The sequence below is a fragment of the Chaetodon auriga genome, chromosome 18, assembly GCF_051107435.1.
Source record: "Chaetodon auriga isolate fChaAug3 chromosome 18, fChaAug3.hap1, whole genome shotgun sequence".
NCBI classification, from domain to species: Eukaryota; Metazoa; Chordata; class Actinopteri; order Chaetodontiformes; family Chaetodontidae; genus Chaetodon; species Chaetodon auriga.
Genome location: NC_135091.1, coordinates 16,599,299 through 16,620,859, shown reverse-complemented (window position 1 = coordinate 16,620,859; position 21,561 = coordinate 16,599,299). Strand labels below are relative to the sequence as shown.

Sequence of the window (21,561 nt, the reverse complement as noted above, 5' to 3'; positions counted from 1 at the left end):
ACACACATACACACACACACACACACACGCACATAAACAGGTTTATTAGAGGGAGAGGCCTCATGATACAAAGAACATTCAGAGCATGCATGGACATGCACATCCATCATAGGAGCGTAAGAATATGATGGCCTGCACCGCATAATGAATTAAACATACGCAAAGTCTCACTAAAGGTATGCAGTGAATATTTGATCACTGTAAGGGGGTGCATGTTTTTCTTATAAGATATTAATATGTTAACTCTCTCATTCGGAGGGGAGAAAAGGGGACGGAAGCTCCTTTTGATTTACTGCATGTCAGGATGCACCCCTGTCCTTTCATGCCTCGCAGAGAAACGTGTCTTCTGGCTAATTGAGCAAAATATGTGTTGCAGTGTGGCGAAGTGGCCGACGTGGAGTGGACGGTGGTTAAATGGCTTCGCTGCAGGATCGTCACTCTGTATTATTGTGACTTTAGAGCTCTCAAGGACTTTTATGCGCTGAGCAAGTTCGGGGAGCTGCTAAAAATGCACTGTGTCATTTGAAAAATGCATAGGTGGCGATCTGAAAATGAGTCTGCTCGTCGCTAAAAGGAAAGGCTGACTCTTATTGGCGATACAAGGTTTTAATCTGACCTGAGAAATATGCACATTGGGCCCTGGGGGGCTATTTGAGGGTGATAGATTATGGCTTGAACTTTTTTTTTTTTTTTCTTTTTTTGGCTTTTCCAGCCGAATGCAGAGCAAAGTGGAGCAGCTTCGGTGGAGTGAAGCGTGTGCATGCAGGCCACCTGGCTGCCGGCGTGACAGCACGAGTAACAACACTCTCTGTGCCCTTGCTTCATACAGATCATCCCTGGGAGATTATCTAAACCGAGGACAGGACAGCCCATCCCGCTACTCTCCTCCGCCCTGCAGCGAGGACCTCCAGGACGACCACACTTACAGCACCGCCAAATCCCCCAGCAGGCTGTGCTCCTCCCAAGTCGCCAACCCTTCCTCCCCCCTGGACGACGACGACATCATCGCTGTGGAGATCCAGTCAGACGTCAAACCCGAGCCCCGGGAGATCCCGCTGGATTCTCACGTCACCACTGCCGCCGCTACCTACATTTCCCAGCAGCCCCTGCGCGGACAGAGACGTAGTTTGGGGGCGGGAGCTGGGACTCTGGCAGGAAGCAGTTTGCCCTGGACCAAAAATCGAGCGAGGGGCATTAGCGACACGCTGCCGCTGAAGAAGCGGCGCGCGGCGGCGGTGGAGAAGCCGCCGGAGAGCGACGACGAGGAGATGAAGGAGGCGGCGGGGTCGCTGCTCCACCTGGCGGGGGTCAGAGCCTGCCTCAACAACATCACAAACCGCACCGCCAAGGGCCAGAAGGAGCAGAAAGAGGCCCTGAGAAACTAAGACACACACATAGAACAAGTACATAGTCATGCAAACACACACAGACGGTATACAGCTCAAAGAAACGCACACACGCACACACATTAACACACAGACACATATACAATACACAAATAGGTCAACAGGTAACGTTACTACAGCATTAGTCTCAATGGACACTTCTCATCTCCCTCTATCTATCTGCAGGGCATTAGGTGAATCCTACTTATTTGTGGCAATATCAAAAATCTATGTTTTCCTACATGTTCAGCAACACTAACATCAATGGGTATTTCTCATGTGTCTTTGTTGTTTTTCTTGTTTAAAAGGGGATGAAAGCCATAAAAAAAAAGCACGTTTTGTCACTAATTTGGACAAAGTTGAACACGACAAAACCGAATCACACTGAGGAGCGCACAGTCCATGAACACAGAAGATGGCTGTTTGTCTTACCTGTTTGTTTCTATGTGAATCTGTAGCAATCTCGCAGTGATGCCGGCGGAGACAGCGGCGCCGGCGAGGCGAGCCGAATTAACAAGACGAAGGGCTCGCTCGGCCACTCGCTCGGCATCACTCGCCTACATCCACGAGCACAAATGTGAGACTGTGCCAAAGATAAGCGACCAGGTTGCTTCATGTAGCCGATACGACAGCTGACAAAAAAAAAAAAAAAAAAACGAAGGCATAGTAGTAAAGGAGAGCTAGAGAGAAATGACCTTAAGTGTCAAAATAATTGTAAAACCCAATGTGATATATATTCATGCACTTAAGATTATTTAACGCCACTTATAATGGAAGCATCATGGGTAAAGACATGGTTTATTTCAAGAGCACTCATAGTATTTAAGAATAGATATTTTAAAATAAAAAAAAATGGTCATGTTTATCACCATAGAGATGGATAGTGTGCCGGGTCTGAGGCAATATCTCCTTCATTTTGTTGTTGTTGTTGCATAATGTAAACGTCCCTGAAACTTCCCCAGTACTTCTGTCCATAGGCGTAGACACCTGGTATAGATATCGTAGCTACCAGTAGCTACCACACCTTCCTATTCATTTGACAGTGTCAAAGAACTATATACATAAACTGTGGGTTTAGATTTCTGTTTGTGTCTGTTTACCCTCACTCTACCCTCATAAAGATATAAGCAATTTGTCCCTCGTGGACAACTCTGTAAAAAGGTTAGAAAATATTTTATTTTTTTCCTTTCTTAATTGAAGCAATTTGACCTGCAGGACTTTCTCAGTTATATTGCATGGGTGCTTGTAAATAAGATAAAAAGCGAATCTTTTTTATTCAAAGATCATGTAAGATAAACAATGTATTTAGCATGAAGCATGACTTATTTTCATATAAACCTTGATCCTAGACGAAAGAAAAAAAGTTTTGTCGCCAATTCTTATACCCGTGATTATATTGGAGTTTTTTTTTGTTTTGTTTTGTTTTGGTTTTTTTTTTTCTTTGAATCTTTTGGGTTCTTTTTTCTGAGCGGGCTTTCAAAGACACGTCTTCAGGGAGGAACGTGGGAGATCACTCTGCAATTAGAGGCCCGAGGGTGCCACCTCGGGGCTTCGGGTTCAGGCTATGTAGGCCAGCTGAATCACCTCTTAGGGGTGGGCTTCCGTCTTCTTCTGCCTGTACAGTGATTTTTAGGTGTTCAGTGTTAACCCCGGTGTTATTTCAGAACACATCTGTAGAGTGTGTGAGTTTGTGTGCCCAGGAACACACACCCTTTAACATTGTGCCTGCCTGCCTGCCTGCCCTCAGTACCTCTGTTGTCATGTCTCTGACATGTTTTGACAGAACGTTACCTGTCTTTATTTATAACAGTATTGTTTTCTCTCTCTCTCCTGTGTGTAAATGTACGTGTGTCCTTATTTTCCATCGGCATTGTTCAGTGTACATGTATGGATCAGACGGGCATGGGAAACGTTGTAGGTGTCCTGAAAGAACCTCATATCTGCAAAAAGGCTACCTGGGAGTTGAATTGAAAAGAGAGAGGAATGGAGGAGATCGCAAAAAAAAAAAAAAAAAAGTTATTTTTTCATTTAAATACAGTATTGTTAACCCTTTCATTAAAGGATTTACCTGCCATGGTGGATGTCAAGCTTGCACACAGTCATATAGTTATCTCAAGAGCCCAATCTGGAGATCTGGAGATTGTTTTTTTTATATATTTTGCAGCTCTTTAAGGTGTATTTGTACCTCACTTAAGGTCATGAAAACACTGACTTAACTGAAATTCCCAAAGGCAGTAGTGAGCTTTGACATGTTTGCATCAGAAGCGATACACATTCTGAACTGCCATTATTCGGCGTGCTTTTGCTGAAGCAGGAATGCATTAAAGTATTAATTTTGTTCCCCCCCCCACTTGCACAGAAGCAGTGCATATAAAAAGCAGCTTTGCAGGAGAAAACATAGGCTGGGTTTGGTTGTAGCAGCAGACTCACACAAGGTTTTGTTTAAGCTGTTGAGCGATTGTCAGCGAGCCAAGCAGGCAAACAAATGCATGTCCCATCCACTGGTACAGTGTTTTGCCACCTGTAGCATGCATCACTGGCTTTGTATTTTGTACGGTATCCATGCCAACATCTAAAAAAGGCTAAAAGGAGACACTGTCAGTGTTCTTGTTGTGTGCCATCCGTCTCTCGTCTGGTATCTGTCTGAGTGCTCCCGCGGCCCGGGTCAACCACTCTGCTGTATTTGCAGTAACAATCCGCTGTTGTGGTGACTAATAACGTGTTCAGCTAGCAAGAGGCATGTCGAGGGGAGGATGTGTTGCTTTGGCAACCACCTTTTTCCCTCTGACTCAGTCTGTGGCACGCAGGAAAGATGAACTCCTGACCCACAAGTCCTGGAAAAACAGAGCTACACATTAAATATACATGGGACATTTCAAAGCAAAGGGAATATACTTCACTGCCTAAAAAGCCCCCAAAAACAAGTGTTTCTTTCAAACCTGCCAAACTCACAGTGAAACGCTCTAAAAAATAATAATAATAATAATCATTTTTAAAACAAAGTTGCCATTTTTTTATTTGTGGATGTTTTTAAGCGCATTTTCATTTTCTGTTTTGTTTTCTCTCTGACAAAATTATCTACAATACTGCCATTATTTTTTCGGTGACTGTCTGAGCTGAATATTGGAAAGCCATAGGTTAGAGATGTCAAAATGCAAAACTGTTATTGATCTGTGAGATGTGATGCAGAGTACACCCAGGTGTTGGTTTTTTCAGTAAATGTTCAATTCTCTCCTTTATGTGCAATCATATTGCCAAAGAATGATTTCAAGACCTATTTCATCACTACATGTAAATATCAACGTTGTCCAATACCGTGGCAAAAAATATATAAATGTTGTTTTATTTTGTTTTCCATTTTCTGAAAAACTGCAATGATGTTTATGTGATGTATTGTCTTCCAGTTGGTTGCAATAATAAAAAATACAAGTTGCAGAAGATTAGCTTGGCTGTTCCTTTTGACGGACTTGGATCGAACGTGACGACTGCAATCAAAGAGAACGATACCCACGTCAGCTGCTACGACACATTTAATAGCAGCATCACTGGCAGGCGGTCCATGTGGGCTAACAAAAGCAGCTATCTAACAATTTCCCCTCTCAAATTTCCCAGTTAAATATAGTAAAGACGCGCAAGAAAGCATATCGCCCTCTCTGTCCCCCTCCTCCTTCTCACCACTTCAACATGCAAACCCCATTTGCTGGTAAAGTGCTGGCTTTGTGAGACTGGAGACTCTTTAATTTGCTCTCAAGACTGACCCCAATCATTAACCTCACATATTCCCATCAACAAGGGTCTTATCATAACCATGCCTCCTCTGCCAGTTAATTATTCATTTACTTATTCTAATCATTTAAGTTCAATACTTCTGATTAAAGTCAAACTCAGCTCCCCCCCTCAGGGAAAGAAGTAGAAGAGTTAAGTGTGCCAAAGAGTTCCTCAATGCCTTATCAATCCGACTGGTGCCATTTTGGAGCCGTGTGGCAGTGGAAGCCCATTCATAATTGAAGCCAAGACAGGCTTAATCTGGAGCCAGTGCCTCCCTGTGCAGTGCGCTCCCACCACCAACACAACTGGAGCTAGCAGCTCCTCTGTTGCTATGCAACTACAGCAAAGAAAGGGGGGTGGGGGGTGGGGGGGAGAAAAAGTGTGCATCCTCCAGATCTTTAGAGGGCATCATGCTACTCAGTTACCGAGGGTGAGACTCAAAGGTAGACGACATGCCTCAGATAATGCAGCTTTGTGTCTGATCACATCTCACAGTGTGAGAAACAAGTACCAGACGCAAGTCTGCAGTCGTCTTCTCCACAAGACTTGTCTCTATTTTTTCCAAAGGAAAAGTGAATTCAAAAGCATATTCTCATCAGTGTCAGGTGGGCCTTTAATTCCCCCTCAGTGAAATAGATCAAGTCCGTTGTTGTGACATCTTAGAGGAGGCACACTGAAGTGCGAGGTGAACTGATGCACAGAGAGCTGAGTCTTCCCCGTCTTCATCATCCACATCCACACAATGACCAGCGAGGCAAGTTTCCATGGAGACAGAAGTGGAGGTAACGTTTCTCTTGTCAGCTCTCATTTACTGCAAAGCTTTGTTGTTTTGGGAAATTCTGCCCCGGCAGTGAGGACAGGTGGATCCTAGATTAAACAGACAGAACACATGGCCACGGCTCCCCCAAAACACACTTAGACCTCCCCTCTATTGAATCACATGTAAAATAGTTACCTGCTATACAAAGGGAACGCATTGTGTGTGTGTGTGTGTGTGTGTGTGTGTGTGTGTGTGTGTGTGTGTGTGTGTGTGTGTGTGTGCATGTGTGTGCGTGTGTGTGTCATGGTATCAGAAAAAAAAGGAGAACTTGGATCCTGGAGTTCTGGTGTGTGGTGTGATCACACTCTTGTGGTGGAGAGATGTTACTACATGAGAAATAAAAATAAAAGCACCAGACATCCCCATCCAGCAGCACTGCTACATTCCAGAAATTTCATTTGAGTAGTGATAAATTTAAGGCCATAACAGTTGACGTGTGTCCATGGCGTCTTAAGATGCTTTAGCCCTCCAGGTTGAATTAAAATCAGACCAGGCATGAAGCTATCACGGCCTCTCAAGTGTTGAAATGAAACTTTTCATAACAGATGGACTCAGTCTTGGATGAACAATTCAGATCTTTTACTTCAGTAAAAGTAGTGATACTAGTGGAAAAACTACATTGCATGTAAAAGTCCTGCATATAAAATCTGACTTGAGTAAAAAAGATCACATTATCACCTAAACACTGCAAGTGTCAAACCAAAAAGAACTCAGACGAATGGCTGCTGTCACTATCATATATTATATTAATACATTATTATTATTACTGACACATAAATGTATAAAAAGTAGATGGTGGGTTGTAGATGGTCTGGGTTGAGCATGTTTTAAATACTTTACAGACTGTTTATACTGATAGTAGTACTATATAAAATGATTAGATTTGAATCTGCAAAGCACAGATGTTGGATAAATGTGAGGAAATGCAAAAGCATAATCTTGTTTGGTGAGAAGTACAATATTCCAATATAGTGGAGTAGAAATATAACTTAGCAGAAATCTCCAGTAAATTGCAAGAACCTTAAGATCACCTGATGAAATGATCTTTGTTTCTTCATCACTTGTCAGCACTGTCAAGTAACAATGGCTGGTCTAAGTTTTCAAGTTTAATCAATGACATTATAACTGTATGGAAAACCAAATATTAAGTAAAAGTTTAAACTCTTGAAAATGTGGCTCATTTGAAAAAAATCCAAAGTTGATGTATGTACGTTATAAATAAAGAAAAGTGCTTAACTGTGGTGTTAAAAAAGAGGCAATTGTAGAAAGTAAGGAGGCAGAGTTTGAATAAGGATCTTTTCCTTGAAGTAGGCTATTAGACCACATAAAGTTGGATCTGTCATATTTTCAATATAGCTTATAGCCTATTTCCTGTGAATTCTGACCACTTCAAGACAAATGCCCAATGAACAAACACATATGTGAGTGTAGTGAGTCAGACTCCAGTCTTAATGGAGACAAAGGACTCGGATTTCAGAATGTTATTACAGTGCCCACTTTATGCTCTCTCATCATATTTTGCAGCAGGTTGCGCACATCTGGCTTTTACGACTAAATACTACATCATAAAATTTGAGCTGAAATCCAGGGTTTCCTTTGGGGTTTTCTACTTGTTTACTTGTTCTGCAAATTCGTTATCCACTTCTCTACATGTCATCGTTAGCCAATGTTGTGTACAGTTATCTACTAATGTTTGCAAATGACAGTGAACGTTGTGGTTAATTCCATATGTGGGTCGTCATAGTTACAGCTGCCCTAATTCACTAAACAAGATCACCGAGCATTATAACGCTGATGCGATCAGTGCGCATTAATTTTCCGCTTACAACATTTAAACTACATTTCCCAAAAGCAGCTGCGCTGATTGGTCGTCATAGTAAGCACGGAATCTCGCGCGATGTGCGATTTGACCCTGCCCTATGTCTCGCGCACTCGCAGCTCCATCGCTCAGTATATAAAGCAGGACAACGACGGAAGGAGGACGGCTGGGGAGTCGCAGCCCGGGATTGTAAATAAGACCGTTAAAACTGTGTTTTATTTACAAAAGTGATGCCGGCTGTTTTAAGATATCGTTCCCAGTTGTTTTAAGTCGTTTTTCGTAATTTTTGGCTCTATTTCTCGCCTAATTCCGTGTGGTTTTTACACTACGCGTATAATGGCGAGCTCGGCTAACCCTAACCCAGTGGTAAGGATCAATCTCTAAGGACTGTCAGCGGGGAAAAATGGGGGTAAAGATATCCTTAATGGAAAGCTGTCGAAGAGCTGATTTTTAAAATATTTTTCAGTAAAATGAATCTGATTTAACAAACACTTCACTGTTACATCAAATAAAATGAATACTTAAGTTCAGTCAATCGGCCATTTTAATCAGTTTTCGAAACTAACCTAGATTGTTCGTTCAGAGAACACCATCTGGTAGAGGAGCTGCGTTTCGATAAAAACCAGAAAGTACATGAAAATGGTGTCGAAGTTGAGGGCTGGTGACGAAAATGCTGCTTTTAAGTAGTAAGTTATGGGCTGTTTGTCAGTATGAAGCTTTTCATCACTTGGTTCATTTTCGTATCTCGGAGGCTTCTGACATGTTGTGTGTGGATAAACTCGTTTTAGGTTTGGATTATCGGTATTTGATGCTTTTGCTGTTACTTTAATTCACGCTGAAGGCATTGCCTGTGTTGAGCTGGTTATAAAAGGACAAATGGTAATGTTTTAAATAAGCTACATTGCCTATGTTATATAGTTAAGAAAATGGAGATGTACGCAAAGCACATAGCCATTGTCCACTGCGAATGATTTGACGAGCTTTTTTTTGTTTGTTTGTTTGTTTGTTTTGGAAGAATTAAAGGTCTTTTTAGCCGAAAGTCGTCAACGCTCAGTCATCATTGTCCACCATTCCACGAGCTGAAGGCACGACAGACGTCCCAAACCACCACTTTTACCCATCTCATGACAATTTAGCCCCGCTCCAAGGCCACATTACCGAGTCAAAGCTGAGCACTGATTCGATATTAAACCGAAAATAACCTTCACATTCCGCCACATAACGTTCAATCTATGGGGCTTGTCGAGCGCGCAGTTTGCCGCTCCGTAAAATGGCTTCCACGTCTCCCCTCGCTCCGCTTCTGGCCCTCCTCTTTTCTGCTGCCTGGTTTTATACAGCCATATTGGCTCTCTAATATAGACTGCCCGGGATGGGAAGGTGCTACTCGACGCTACGTCACCGGCTCTACATATAAACACCAGACTGAGCTTTAAATAGTGGAGCAGACAGGCCGAGGGGGAGGGAAGGAGAGCCCGACGTCCGCGCTGCGGACACTGGGGACAATGCGGCGCGGTGCGGTGCGGTGGCCTCCGTGTCTTTTAAATGTTGTTGTGCCGCTTTCTTGTTCCGCTGTGTCGGTAGTCCTTTTAGGCGCTGTGCGGTCGTTGCTGGTGTGTGTCATGCACGCCGCGGTGTCTCGAAGGATCCACTGTTTACCTCGTAGGTCGTGACAGACGAACATATATAGACCTGTCTGATGGATTAGCGTAACAAACGACGCAGTGTCGAGCATAGGTGATAAATCCCAGGCGTCATTTAGCAAGGACCAGCTTCAGAGTTGAGTTGGCTATGATTACGCAACAGCAGTACACCAGATATGACCATATTAAACTAATTTATGCTTATTTGGCAAAGTGGAGTGTATTGCAGCATCAGTAGTACCTGCTGTGAGGTCAGCTGTGAAACATATTTCTGAATACCACTCACCATCATTTCTTTTCCTCTGAAATGTAAGAGCAAACCCTGCAATGAGACTGTGTTTTCTTTCCCCTTTTTGTGCTTGCATCCTCATAGCCTAAACTATATAAGTCTGTGATTGAGGATGTGATCAACGAGGTGCGAGAGCTGTTCCTGGACGAGGGGGTGGATGAGCAAGTGCTTCTGGAGCTGAAAACGGTAACTGTCCCCAGCACAGTGTTTCCTGTGTACAACCACTGCAGGAGGAAATAACACTCGAGGTCACTGTAGTGGACGGATGAGCTGGTGTCAAGCATTTTATTAGGATTTCCCAAATGCCAGATCGTCATTTGACAATTTTCCCTCATACAGTAATGGCATGAGAGTGGTCTGGATGCATTTATTGTCTGGTACATCACCAAATATTGTTGAAACCAAAGGGACCTTGCTTCACACTTGATAAATAGTGCCTCTCTCTCTTCTGTCTGATGCTTCAGCTATGGGAAAACAAGCTGTTGCAGTCCAAGGCAGTGGAGGGCTTCCATACTGAGGAGCAGGCAGCCCTGCAGGCCGCTCAGCAGCAGCAGCAGCAACAGCAACAACAGCAGCAGCAGGTTCAGCAGGTCCAGCAGGTCCAGCAAGTCCAGCAGGTGACCCAGCCGGCACAGGCCCAGCAAGTCATCCTGCCTCCCCAGCAGCAGCAAGGTTTGTCAGCGCTGCATATACAATGTCCATTTCAACAAGTCATGAATTCTTTTCCCACTGAAAGTAAGGGTAACGGAAAACTCCTCTATTAAAGGGCTTGCTTCTTATTATGCATAACTACCAGATTAGACTTTAAGAGCCAGCAGTAGAGTAAATGACTTGACCAAATCAGTGTTCACAGATGTACTTTTCTCTGTTTAATTTCATTTAATGGTATTATTAGTAGTTTTTGGGCCCCATTATGGCGCCACTGAAACGTGTCTCTCTCCACAGCTCCCCAGCAGCAAGTCATTGTTCAGGATTCCAAGATTCTACAGCACATGAGTGCAACAGGGATGGTAAGTAGATAACGTGCATTTAAGTTTGGTGTGTGGTGCTCATAAGAAAAACAGATGCAATGCAAGTTGGTGATGTGTTCTGCTGTTCTTCACATTACCACCATATATGAACACGTTCACGTGCTCCTATTGTGTCTCACACACGACACCTTTTCCTTCATCAGTTTAAACTTCGTACAATGGAGCATCAACACTTCACTTCCTTTTGTACTTCCTGTTCTCAACAATACCGCTCTGTTGAGCCAGCTGTCTGATAATGTCGAGGCTTACATCTGTATTGTTAAAAAAAAAAAAAAAAAAAAAAAAAAAAACGTCTCTCAAGATTTTTAAGCTTTGCTTGCAAATTTCCCACCATTCACGGTCAAACCTGGCAGATAAAATGAACAAATGCAAGTGATTAAAGGCTGCTTTTATCACGACAGCCAAGGGAATAAGAATATTAGCACTTTAATCGTCAAGATGTTGTGCTGTATTTCATAAATTTATTACAGTCTCTCCAGAGAAATGTGCTTAACACCAGAGGCAGATATACCTGTGTGAGTGTGTGTGTGTGTGTGTGTGTGTGTGTTTTTTAATACCCCTGCAGAGCATTTACACCTTGACAACCTTAAAACTTTAACAGTCTTGTTTTCCACATTCCTGAACCCTAAAACCCAGCTTTAGGGCTTTTGCCTGTGGACTTGTGTGCGCACAGTAGAGTGTGTGCATCTCTTCCTCGTCAGGCACTCGTTATGTGTGTGTTCTCCTCTTCTCCTCTAGAGTGCAGCAGCTACCGCAGCAACCCTTGCTTTGCCCACAGGGGTCACCCCGTACCAACAGCTCATCACCAGCCAAGGTAAAACACTCACACAGGTTTATCTGTGCGTCAGATTGAGAAGAATAGTCACAGATTTTAAGTTTGACAAATGAAGCCCTCACATCTCTTCCATTTTGTGGTCTCTCAGGTCAGATCCTGCAGGTGGTCCGTGCTCCCAATGGGGCCCAGTACATCATCCAGCAGCCGCAGCAGCAGATCCTCCTGCAGCAGCAGATGCAACCTGGCGGCGTGCAGGCACCAGTCATACAACAGGTACACCCCATTATAAAGGCAGAGTTTGAGCCAGCAATAGTAGGATGCAGTTAAAATATATCACTGTGTGATGAGTCAGAAAACAGTTTTCTCTGTTTTTCAGAAACTGTTTGTTAATTACAGCATGTCAATTCACTAATATTTATGTTAGAGCTTTTGTAAAAATGTGGATTCTTCCTGTTTACTGTCTGTGCAGGTCCTGGCTCCTCTGCAGGGAGGCCTGCCCCAGCAAACAGGAGTCATCATCCAGCCGCAGCAAATTGTGTTAGCTTCAGGAAACAAAGTCCAAGGCAATACACAGGTCAGCACGTCCTCAGTTTGCTCTGCACTTCAATACATCATTTTATTTTCCATCAAATTTCCTGCCCTTTTTTTTGTTTTGTCATATTATTGATGAACATCTGTGTCTATTTTGAACTGAACTACATTGGTAAATCCCATATGCATATATTCATGCTGTTCTTTCAACACTAACTAATTAGACTAATGACCTGACAATGTCCATTTTGTCTTCTGGGGCCATCTTCCCATTAGGTGATGCAGGCAGCTGCGATGGCGCCGCAGCCTGGTCAGGCGGCAGCAGCTCAGGTCCAGCAGGTTCAGCAGGCCCAGGGTGCAGCTGCTCCACAGACCCAGGCCCAGCAGCAAGCCCAGCCCCAGGCTCAACCCCAGCCTCAGGCCCAGCAGCCTCCCATGATGCTGCAGGTGGACGGCACCGGAGACACCTCATCAGAAGAGGACGAGGATGAGGAGGAGGAGTACGATGAAGACGATGAGGAGGAGAAGGACAAGGATGGGGGAGAGGACGGACAGGTGGAAGAGGTGGGCACAAAACAGTGAAATCTGAAGTGAGACTGGTGGCTGTCCTGCAGCTTTGGGCGTTGTTGCCTAGTGGATCAGTGTTTGAAAAAACAAGTCCAGCTGACCAAAAGGCAGTATGTGTTTTCCTCTTGTTAAGGAAAAAAGACGTTACACTGTATAATGACATCTTTTCCCCCAGATAATAAATATGGATCATTAAATGGTGCATTTCTCCTGCAACAAAATCAATGGGACACTTAACTCCCTGTCAGCCAGTCTTTGTGTTTTCATGTTTTATGGAGCAGGAATTCTGTTTCAGAGGCTTTTGCGCAACATTTGAAATGTTTAATATTGTCGAACCCGTTCTCAGGAGCCCCTGAACAGTGGGGATGATGTCAGTGATGAGGAGGACCAGGAGCTGTTTGATACAGAGAATGTAGTGGTGTGCCAGTATGACAAGGTAAGAAGTGATCTGAAACCCAATCAGCCTGCATGGATAAATAGTCAAGTACCAAATTTCTAACTATCTTATATCTTGTTATATTTCTTGTATATGAAGGGTGATGTTTTTTTATTTCAGCTCACCAGTCTGTGCACACAGGTGTTGACGCTCACGTACACCTACAGGAGTCAAATATTAGCCAACATATTTTTGTCACGCAGTGATCAGAAAGCTGCTTTTTTAGACACTTTATACAAAAGCTGCAGCATAACAGTTAACTTTATATTTTCCCTACACCATACATTTCCACAGTAAAAGTACCTCTTAAATTGTTTCATGTCAGCTTTGAAAAGAAAAATGCTGCCATGAAGTGAAATATTAAAGAAGCTTTTTCCAGTCCTTCAGTGTGTGGGAGCCTTTACTATTGGATATTAGTGCTGTTTGCGCTTTGAGTGCCGCGTTTGATCGGCAGTATCATACAGCCCTAAGTGTATGGCAGCCCTACTTTATGCTAATTCAGTCCTTAGAAAGAACTGTTGGCGAACCCTGCAGTGTTGCATTGGTTAAAGACATTAGAGACTGCGTCTGCTGTAAGATGAAACAGTGTCCATCTGTCCTTGACGCCCACAACATTCATTTCCTTCTCTTCACTCCCCAGATTCACAGAAGTAAGAACAAATGGAAATTCCACCTGAAGGACGGGATCATGAATCTGAATGGGAGAGACTATGTCTTCTCCAAAGCCATTGGGGATGCCGAATGGTGAAGTAGAAAAAAAAAAACAAAAAAAAACAGACAAAGCAACAGGAGCAGGAACTCTCTAACTCCTTCTATCCAGTTAACAGACACTTCAATATCCTTCCATATCCTGTGGCTGGATTCATTTCAGGAAACTTCTTCTGAGTCTTTGAGAACTCTGACAAACCCAAAGGACTGTGAGGTACCGTAAAAACTGGGTGTCGTCAAAAAACACTCGACTAGCCTTGCGGGATGAGAAACCTACAGGAGAAGGGGAAGCCTGTGAACAGAGTGTTCTTTATCTTTTTTTTGCTTCTTCCAGGCTTCTCTTCGGTTTTCCTGACAGAATTCACACACATTGGAAAGTAAGCATTTCACATCGTACAGGTATAGTGGACCATGGTGACCTGACCTGTCCTGCCACAGGAGGTCAGAGGTCATTCATAATAATCCCCATAGATGAGAAACACCGTCATGATGCACTGTAGTCGGTTGACTGGATTGACTCGTGTCTACATTTAAGTCCAAACTTAGTGCCACCAGTCAGGATTGCTGCCTTTAGAACGGCCAGAATCACCTTTTTGCTTCGATTTTTTTTTTTTTTTTCTTGGATCAAAGTTCTGTTTCACTTCATGTTTATGAAAATGGTGCTCCAGAGTGTTTTATGTAGTGAACAACCTGTTATTGTTTTAAGCATTTTTTTAAATGAAGGGTTAAGACAAAGAAAGTCAAAGTACAGGAATCCTAAAATAACTGATAGTTTTTCTTTTCTTTTTTAATTCTTCTAAGCAGTGCTCAGTCCAAAAAATTCTGTTCTTTTCCTCATTGGCTTCTCTGGAGCTTCATTCCATCTTTATCCCAAAACTTCACAAAAAAAAAAAAGAAAGAGCAGATCCAACCCTGAATTCATTTCAGAATTGTAGAAAACGTCTGAAAGCTTGTCCTCTCGGTGTGTCTCCTTTGCTCTTGTTTTAGTTCTCTGCAGCCGTCTGAAAATTTGCACTGTCAGTTTATCGAAGTGTCGTGAAATCAGTCGAGTTAATCAACAGCCACAGCGTGCTCTGTGTGTGTGTGTGTGCGCGCGTGTGTGTGTGCGTGTTTGAGCGAGTGCGACTGCAGTCATGTGCTGAGTGCTCACGTGTGTTTATGTTGACTGATGTGTGTGTTTTCACTGCTTCTCTCTGGAAATGAATTAGTTTTTTTTTTTCTTGCACACCCCACAGTCTCAAAACGTCACAGTTGAAACAGTAAAATAGAAAATTAGATTTTTTTTTTTTGGTGGGGCAGGATGGTGTCTTTATTTTTTTTTGTTTTTTTACATTTATTTATTCCTGAAAGTTCATGAAATGTTCTAGATTTTCAAAGGTTGGAAAGCCGCACCAAACTGTGCTCTTATAATCTAATAAGTGTTCCTTTTTTTTTTTTTTTTTTTTTCTGTTGGCTGGACAAAGTTTCGTGAGGCTGTGTTCCAAACCATTTCGTCCACCATATGTTCTCCTGTGCTTTCATTTTATCCATGACTTTTAAATGAGAATATTTTCTATCGAAGTGAGTTGAACTCGGGGGCCTGTGTGTGTCTCTGCAGTTTGTTTTTAGTGCCCCTGTTGCAGCAATTTGAAATAAAGTACGTGTTTTTTGACTGTTGTGTCGATTCGGTTGAGGGTTGGCTCCGTAGAGTAGTGCGTTTTTTAAAAGAAGCCCCATTAACACCAACGAGGTGCTGATAAGGTGACTGATAGAAACAATTAGTGAACAATAAAATAATGTTATACATTTAGAAATACATGATCTAACTGAAACAAAATTGTTTTCTTTCATTTTTTTCCCTACTGACTAGAAAGTAATTCTATCTATTATCCACTGTTTAAAGAAAAAAATCACTAAAAGAAATCCTGGGTCAGCTTTTGGGTCAGCGTTCAGTAGCTCTCCATGGTTATTATTCACCAAAATCAATCCCAATCAGAATTACTGAATCATTTTCTGTTCATCTCCTGATTGTTGAATGTTGCGTGTGCCTTTTGAATTTTATTTCATTTTCTGTGATAGATGAGCTTATGAAAAGGATGTCTATTAAAAATGTATTCACTGCTTTCAAATTGTTTTGTCGTGTGTGCTCTAGCGACTGTTGATGATTGAGGACTTGTATTCTTATTATTTTCCATTATTTTTTTTAATTAAATCAAGTTTGGAACAAAACTCGGAAGGTTGTGCTTTGAATGCATTTAAAAAAAAGAAGGAAAAAAGAAAATGTAACTTTGGCAGTAATTTCATTTGAAATGACCGATGAGTAAATCGTTGTCACTGTCAACTGCTTTATTCTGGTCAAATAGTTTTTAGGCACTTGCTAAATTACAATGGTTCCCATCGTTTTGTTTCAGAGTGTCCAGTAACCCTTTAGTAACACTACCTACCATGTTTAGAATATGGTTAATTATACTGATTTTAAAAGTGGATGTTTTTTAACACTTCACATTAAAGTGGACATTGTTACTATATTTTTTTTACCCTCCAATTTTTTGACTTGGAGTGGCAGAAGCTGAGCAGTTTAACTAATCATCTGTTAGTTATCTAATTATCTATCCATTACTTTTAGCAATTTGATGAAGTTTTAGCTAACGCTTGAAATGTTACTTTTCGCTCTCCCAACCTGTCATCGTTTATTATGTCTATTAATGCTAGCCGTTACTTTGTGCAATTTCAGCCATTTTGCCTTTAGCTAACGACTTCATCATCTATTAGTTTTAGTTATATTTCAACCTTTTACAAATTGTTTTTATCTATCTGTTAACAGAGTTGATTTGTTGACCTTTATCTATTTTAACATTTATCTTTTTTTCTCTTTAGCTATTTCAGCATTTATGCCTTACTTTTCGCAATGCCAACCATCCATTAATTACTTTTAGCTAACTATTGTAACAAATTATCCGTGACTTTCAGCTATTTAAACCATTCATCAGTCATCATCACTACTATCTGTCAATGTTACTCATTATTTTTAGCAGTTTAAACCACTTTGCTAATAGCTAACTGTTTCAAATATGGGGACTGGGAATGTGACATCATAGACAAGCAAATTGGCCATTTCTCATCACCTGGCTCTAGCGGACCTGTTACCGTTAGCTAGGTAGTCTCAACTGGGTGTAACTCCGTTAAACTTAAATTTAAACATGGGCTATAACTGCCCCAAAAAATGGAATCATGCTGAGAAGCTGTGTCATGCAGGACTTCAGGACAGACAGAGCAAAAGTGTCACTGCAGCTTTAACGTTTTCACACTTCTTGGCATACTGTAACCAGTTATTACAGCTATATTTTTGTTATTGAAACTACTTACTTGTAGGTATTTATTTAAACTTTTTTTTTTTTTTTGTTAATTTTAAGTTAGCTTGCTGATTTTTCTGCACGCTCACTAATTTTCACACACTCAATTGTAACACATACTCCAACTGTTGTAGCTGACTCAATATGGATGTATATTCTTCCCGATATAGGCGTATATTCTTTAATTGAATCTTAATTTTTAACTGTTGAGGCAAAAGTAACCCCAGGGCTACAGGGAGGTGGGATTGGGAATCACTTCCTTACTACATCTGATGCAATATAAACGTGAGACCTAGAATCTGCCCCAGCCTGTCTTCAATTCTGCTTTTCTAGCTGTATAATCCAGCATCTGGATGGCTGTCAGGGTAAGCACAGCATGGGCGTTCTCTCTGCCTTTCCTCTAAATCCTAGCCAAACTGATATAATCCTTGTGTATTTCCTTGTGGGTAATTATGAGATAAAGGTGTGGTGCTGCTTGGGATTAAAGCTGAATCAGAAACTACATGGAGATTTTTGCCCTTGATTGTAACTGGATTTGAGGCAGGCTGTCACTTCTACAATATATCATGCGTCACAAAGACTTATTCAGCCCTGAACAGACCTAGTAGAGGAAGAATGTATCCCTGGCTGCTTCTGATGAAGTGGGCCCTGTTGCTACTCCTGGGCACTCAGACATAAGAGTCTGAGCTGCTGGCGAATGAGGCTTATAATGAGGCCCCGGAGATGTCTAGCTTAGACTCTATAGCTTTCTCTGCTTAACAGCTAACTGACGGTGACTGCCAATCAGCTGCATGGCAAAATAGAGTTTGTAGGCTTCAGTGAAATGTCATAACCAAGCCTGTTGGCTGTGGCGTGTTGAGTTTACCATAGTCTCAGGAAATGTGAAGTTCTTTGAGACAAAGAGCCTCTATCCATTTCTAATGGAGATTCCTCCTTTCCTGGTTTTCCTCCATTGTCTCATGCCTTTTGCAGGGTCCCATTGTGAATGCAGAATCTGATAGGCAGAGGTGGGAGAAAGTTGTTTTACAAGTCACAACTAAATCTTAACTCTTGGCTATGAAGTCTTCTGGTGTGAACTGCCAAACAAACATTTCCTCCATTGACTCTGGAATATGGACATAGTCTCCGTGATGTCACCCACAAGTTCCTGAAGAGTCATTGTGAAGCTCAGCGAAAGGAGCTCTGGACGTCACCTTCTTGGCAGTGTCTAACTCCACCAAACTCCCAGCTTGTCCAAAAATGGGCAAAGAGGTGGGGCGCGGGTGGAGCTCAGGCTGGCCAAATGAACTCTTGTTGCTGAATCCTAGGGGTTAGTTGTCTATGGTCATTCAGAACAGCTTACACTTTTGCCTTTAGACATGATCAGATGACATGTATGAAGTTGTTTATTTTAAGTGTACCCCTAATAAAGTAATCAGATTCAAATCTTCAGTCTGACTTGGGTCCAAACTGTGTGATTTGAGTTGACACCTCTGCTGATAGGTGAAAGGCTATATTCAGGAATAAGAAGATGTGACTAATCATCTTTGGCAAAAGAGAACAGTTCAAATATTGTGTTGCTCAGTGGCTTAGGGCCCAAGCATCTTTTGGAAACTGTTAGAAGTTCTTAAAAAAATAGCAAAGTAGCAAGAACAGTCATTTGCAAGCATCAGTGCACAAGTAATTAGCCCCATTCACCAACTGCAACCACTAAAGTTGGCACGCTTAGGTAATTGAAATACTTTATCTGACGACAGAGGCCTTTAGCCAGTTTTCCTCCCCGTGCGTATTTAATGAACAATATGGCATTTTGATTTAGTCATTTTGGTTGCATGCCATGCACTCCACCTGGGAAATGCCAGTGGCCCAGACGTGCACAAAAATAGATAAAGCACAGAGGGGGATTCTTACTGTCCTGCAGGGATGAAGACTGTTCATGGGTTAGCTGTATGTCATGGTGATATACTAAGTGACAGTAGAAAAAATTTGTGTCCTTTTACCGTTAAGAGCAGTTTGTTTCAGAACAACACAGGGACAAGTGTTTTCACTGACTTAAGCTTCAGGGGTTGGTTTAGTAGTCATTCAAGAGTTTTCATTGAGACAGAGAGGAATTTGACTCTTCAAGAGGACCATCCATGCCTACTAGCCCATGGAAAAACGTAAGGAATGACGTCATAAATGCAGGGATTTTATGTTCCCATGAACAAGAGCTGGATGGATACTTGAAGACTTTGACCTCCTCTGAGCAGCCAAGGCTATTCTAAATCTCCAACAGAAATCTCAGTTTCTCAGGTCAGTCCTTCTCATGATCCTTTTCCCACTGTGTTTGAGTTTAGCAACCTAATCTGGTGTCAGCGAGGTGCATCGTTGGGTCCTGCCCCTGCTTATTTGAGGAACGGCTCAGAGATGGATTTATTTGAAATACCGGGAGAGGAATGATCAGGCAGGCCTGAGAACCAGTTACATGAAGAATATCAAAATAAATCCAGACCAAGTCTCGATCGGTTCATTCAGCCATTTTGTCTGTTCGTTAGGATGTGAACCTACATGCACAAAAACCACAGTTCTCTGATATTTAGTGCTGTGATCCTGATGGCTTTAAGGAAACAAGGCCATCATGTCACTCACGCAAACGTGCAGTGATTTTGATTTTTATCAACCTTGACATGCAAACACTTGTGGAACAACTATGAACTGTGAGTTGACATTAACTGGCAGTGGAAGGGAGGAGGTCCTCACAAACGCAGCCAGGCACATCATGCTCCAGCACTGTGTGCTTAGTATTTGAAGGGTCCATGCTGGGTTGTTATTAATGGGTGATTGGAAGAGATGGACAAGAAGCTGTGGAAAACATTCAGCTGAAAATGATGTCTTGTTAGAAATTTACACTGTGAGTCAAGTCTGGGACACGGTGAAGAGATGCCACTCTTAATTTTTTCAGCTTAAAAAGAAATCCTTCCAGCATTGAGGTTTAAACCATTTTAAACTCACTGATGCTTTGAGAGTGCACTAAAGTGATATGAGGTTGAGGATGTTTTTTCATACTGAAACAAACTGTCCAGCAGTCTGGTCAAATATCTTCATGACAACTTTGCAAGCAAGATTAAAAAAAAAAAAACAAAGTCTGAAATGATCCCTCTTTCTTGGAAAGTCCCCCCGTTCATCTGTATATTTCCTTGAAAAAATGTCACCCAGCAGATGAAATGCTAACCAGATGTTAAGCTGCCATTGGCAGAGGGTGTCCTTTAACTCATAATGGCTCCATATCACACAAGTTACAGTGCTGCAGCTCACCGGACTCTCAGCTGTATTTGCTTTAAGCTCTCCCTGCGAAGGCAAAGCTATCTCTGCTGATTGTATAAGTCACTTGTTTCCGTAAGAGGATGGAAAAATATCACGATCATGCTAGTAAAACAACCATGACATTCCAAAGGAGAGACAAGGCTTTAACAGTACACATTTGTGATTATCATACCTGTCTGTAATTTGTAGAAAATTGCTAATACTCAAAATATGCCCTGTGTTTACTTTTGTAATTGGATCACATGCTCTTTGGACATGAGGACATACCTCTGCAAACGGTTTTGTTGGATCAATGTGAAAAAATTGAAAGCAACAATTTTTGGTTATGTTAAAAAACTGACAATAAGAAATAAGAAAGACCAAAAGGACACAAAGATTTTATGAATCTAAGAAAGTGATACATCAGTTTGGTGCAGGTATAAGCCATATAAAAGCACATTTTCAGAGTCCACTTGCACTGTAAAAACACTCTTTCCAGCATCACAGTCAAGCATAGATGTCCATATTTACTTTTCAGTTGCAGGTAAAACCACAACATAAAGCAAGACATCGCAGACAATGTGTGCTGTTGTCATTTGTAAATCACCAAAACCTACCGTGCATAATATAGGGAGGTACTGAGAACACAACAGGAAAAGCAGTTTTTTTTTTAATTTCATAAACTGGATAATTTTTTTTTTTTTTTTTTTTTGTTACTGTGAACAGCACTGAGCCAGCAGGCGGTCCTTGAACACAATAACCAAGTATAAATAGGGCTCCTCAGAAAGGTCTTATCACAGGAAAATGAAATACTTAAAAGAAAATCTGTTATATTTCCTTGTTTATCAATGACAGACTGCACAAAGATAATTTGAAGTTAAACTCAATATACAATATAATAAAGATACTGAAAAAATTGATTTTATTCATACTTATACATGCATGCTTGAGTTTTATCTTTACTAATTTCTCTTTAACATTCTCTGATTGTATTCTAACCAGTCCCTCCATATACAAAGGACAACAACAGTGTATAAGCGAGATGACGTCTGGCTCATATTTCATCGTCACTTGATACTCTTCAACAACTGGAACCATAAAATCATCAAAACCGAAATTGTGGAAACAGCTGAACTTGGCCTGAAAATTGAAGCAGCTACAGAATACTGGAGCTTTCTGTTAAATATCCAAACAGATAT

The 21,561-nt window shown here is 41.7% G+C and overlaps 2 protein-coding genes across 5 annotated transcripts in view; both read left to right on the top strand.

Annotated features, from left to right (window-relative positions):
- ches1 (checkpoint suppressor 1) overlaps positions 1–4,825 on the top strand; it is a 53,773-nt gene extending 48,948 nt beyond the window's left edge. Inside the window, exon 6 of one of the 2 annotated variants that reach the window (XM_076756317.1) lies at positions 830–4,825. In XM_076756317.1, coding sequence (XP_076612432.1) covers positions 830–1,385 — 556 coding nt within the window. In that variant the 3' untranslated portion in view covers positions 1,386–4,825. Of the gene's footprint in view, positions 1–712 lie in introns of both variants that reach the window. The other variant, XM_076756316.1, reaches the window with a different exon arrangement.
- Positions 4,826–7,922: 3,097 nt separating this feature from the next.
- gtf2a1 (general transcription factor IIA, 1) lies at positions 7,923–15,877 on the top strand. 3 transcript variants are annotated; one of them, XM_076756319.1, is made up of 10 exons: positions 7,923–8,158; positions 9,806–9,907; positions 10,186–10,393; positions 10,667–10,731; positions 11,491–11,566; positions 11,676–11,800; positions 11,997–12,101; positions 12,335–12,622; positions 12,972–13,061; positions 13,702–15,877. In XM_076756319.1, exons 1-10 carry the CDS (start codon positions 8,129–8,131, stop codon positions 13,807–13,809), a joined length of 1,197 nt encoding a protein of 398 aa, XP_076612434.1. In that variant the 5' UTR covers positions 7,923–8,128; the 3' UTR covers positions 13,810–15,877. The 3 variants fall into 3 exon arrangements, with proteins under 3 accessions (XP_076612434.1, XP_076612433.1, XP_076612436.1); XM_076756318.1 differs by lacking the exon at positions 7,923–8,158 and adding an exon at positions 8,237–9,683; XM_076756321.1 differs by lacking the exon at positions 7,923–8,158 and adding an exon at positions 8,238–9,309.
- Positions 15,878–21,561: the final 5,684 nt, after the last annotated feature.

Coding starts and splice junctions, on each gene's coding strand:
- gtf2a1 (XM_076756318.1), top strand. CDS start 9,630: ATGCTTATTTGGCAAAGTGGAGTGTATTGCAGCATCAGTAGTACCTGC. Junction 9,684..9,805: donor TCAGTAGTACCTGCTGTGAG/GTCAGCTGTGAA, acceptor GCATCCTCATAG/CCTAAACTATATAAGTCTGT. Junction 12,102..12,334: donor AAGTCCAAGGCAATACACAG/GTCAGCACGTCC, acceptor TCTTCCCATTAG/GTGATGCAGGCAGCTGCGAT.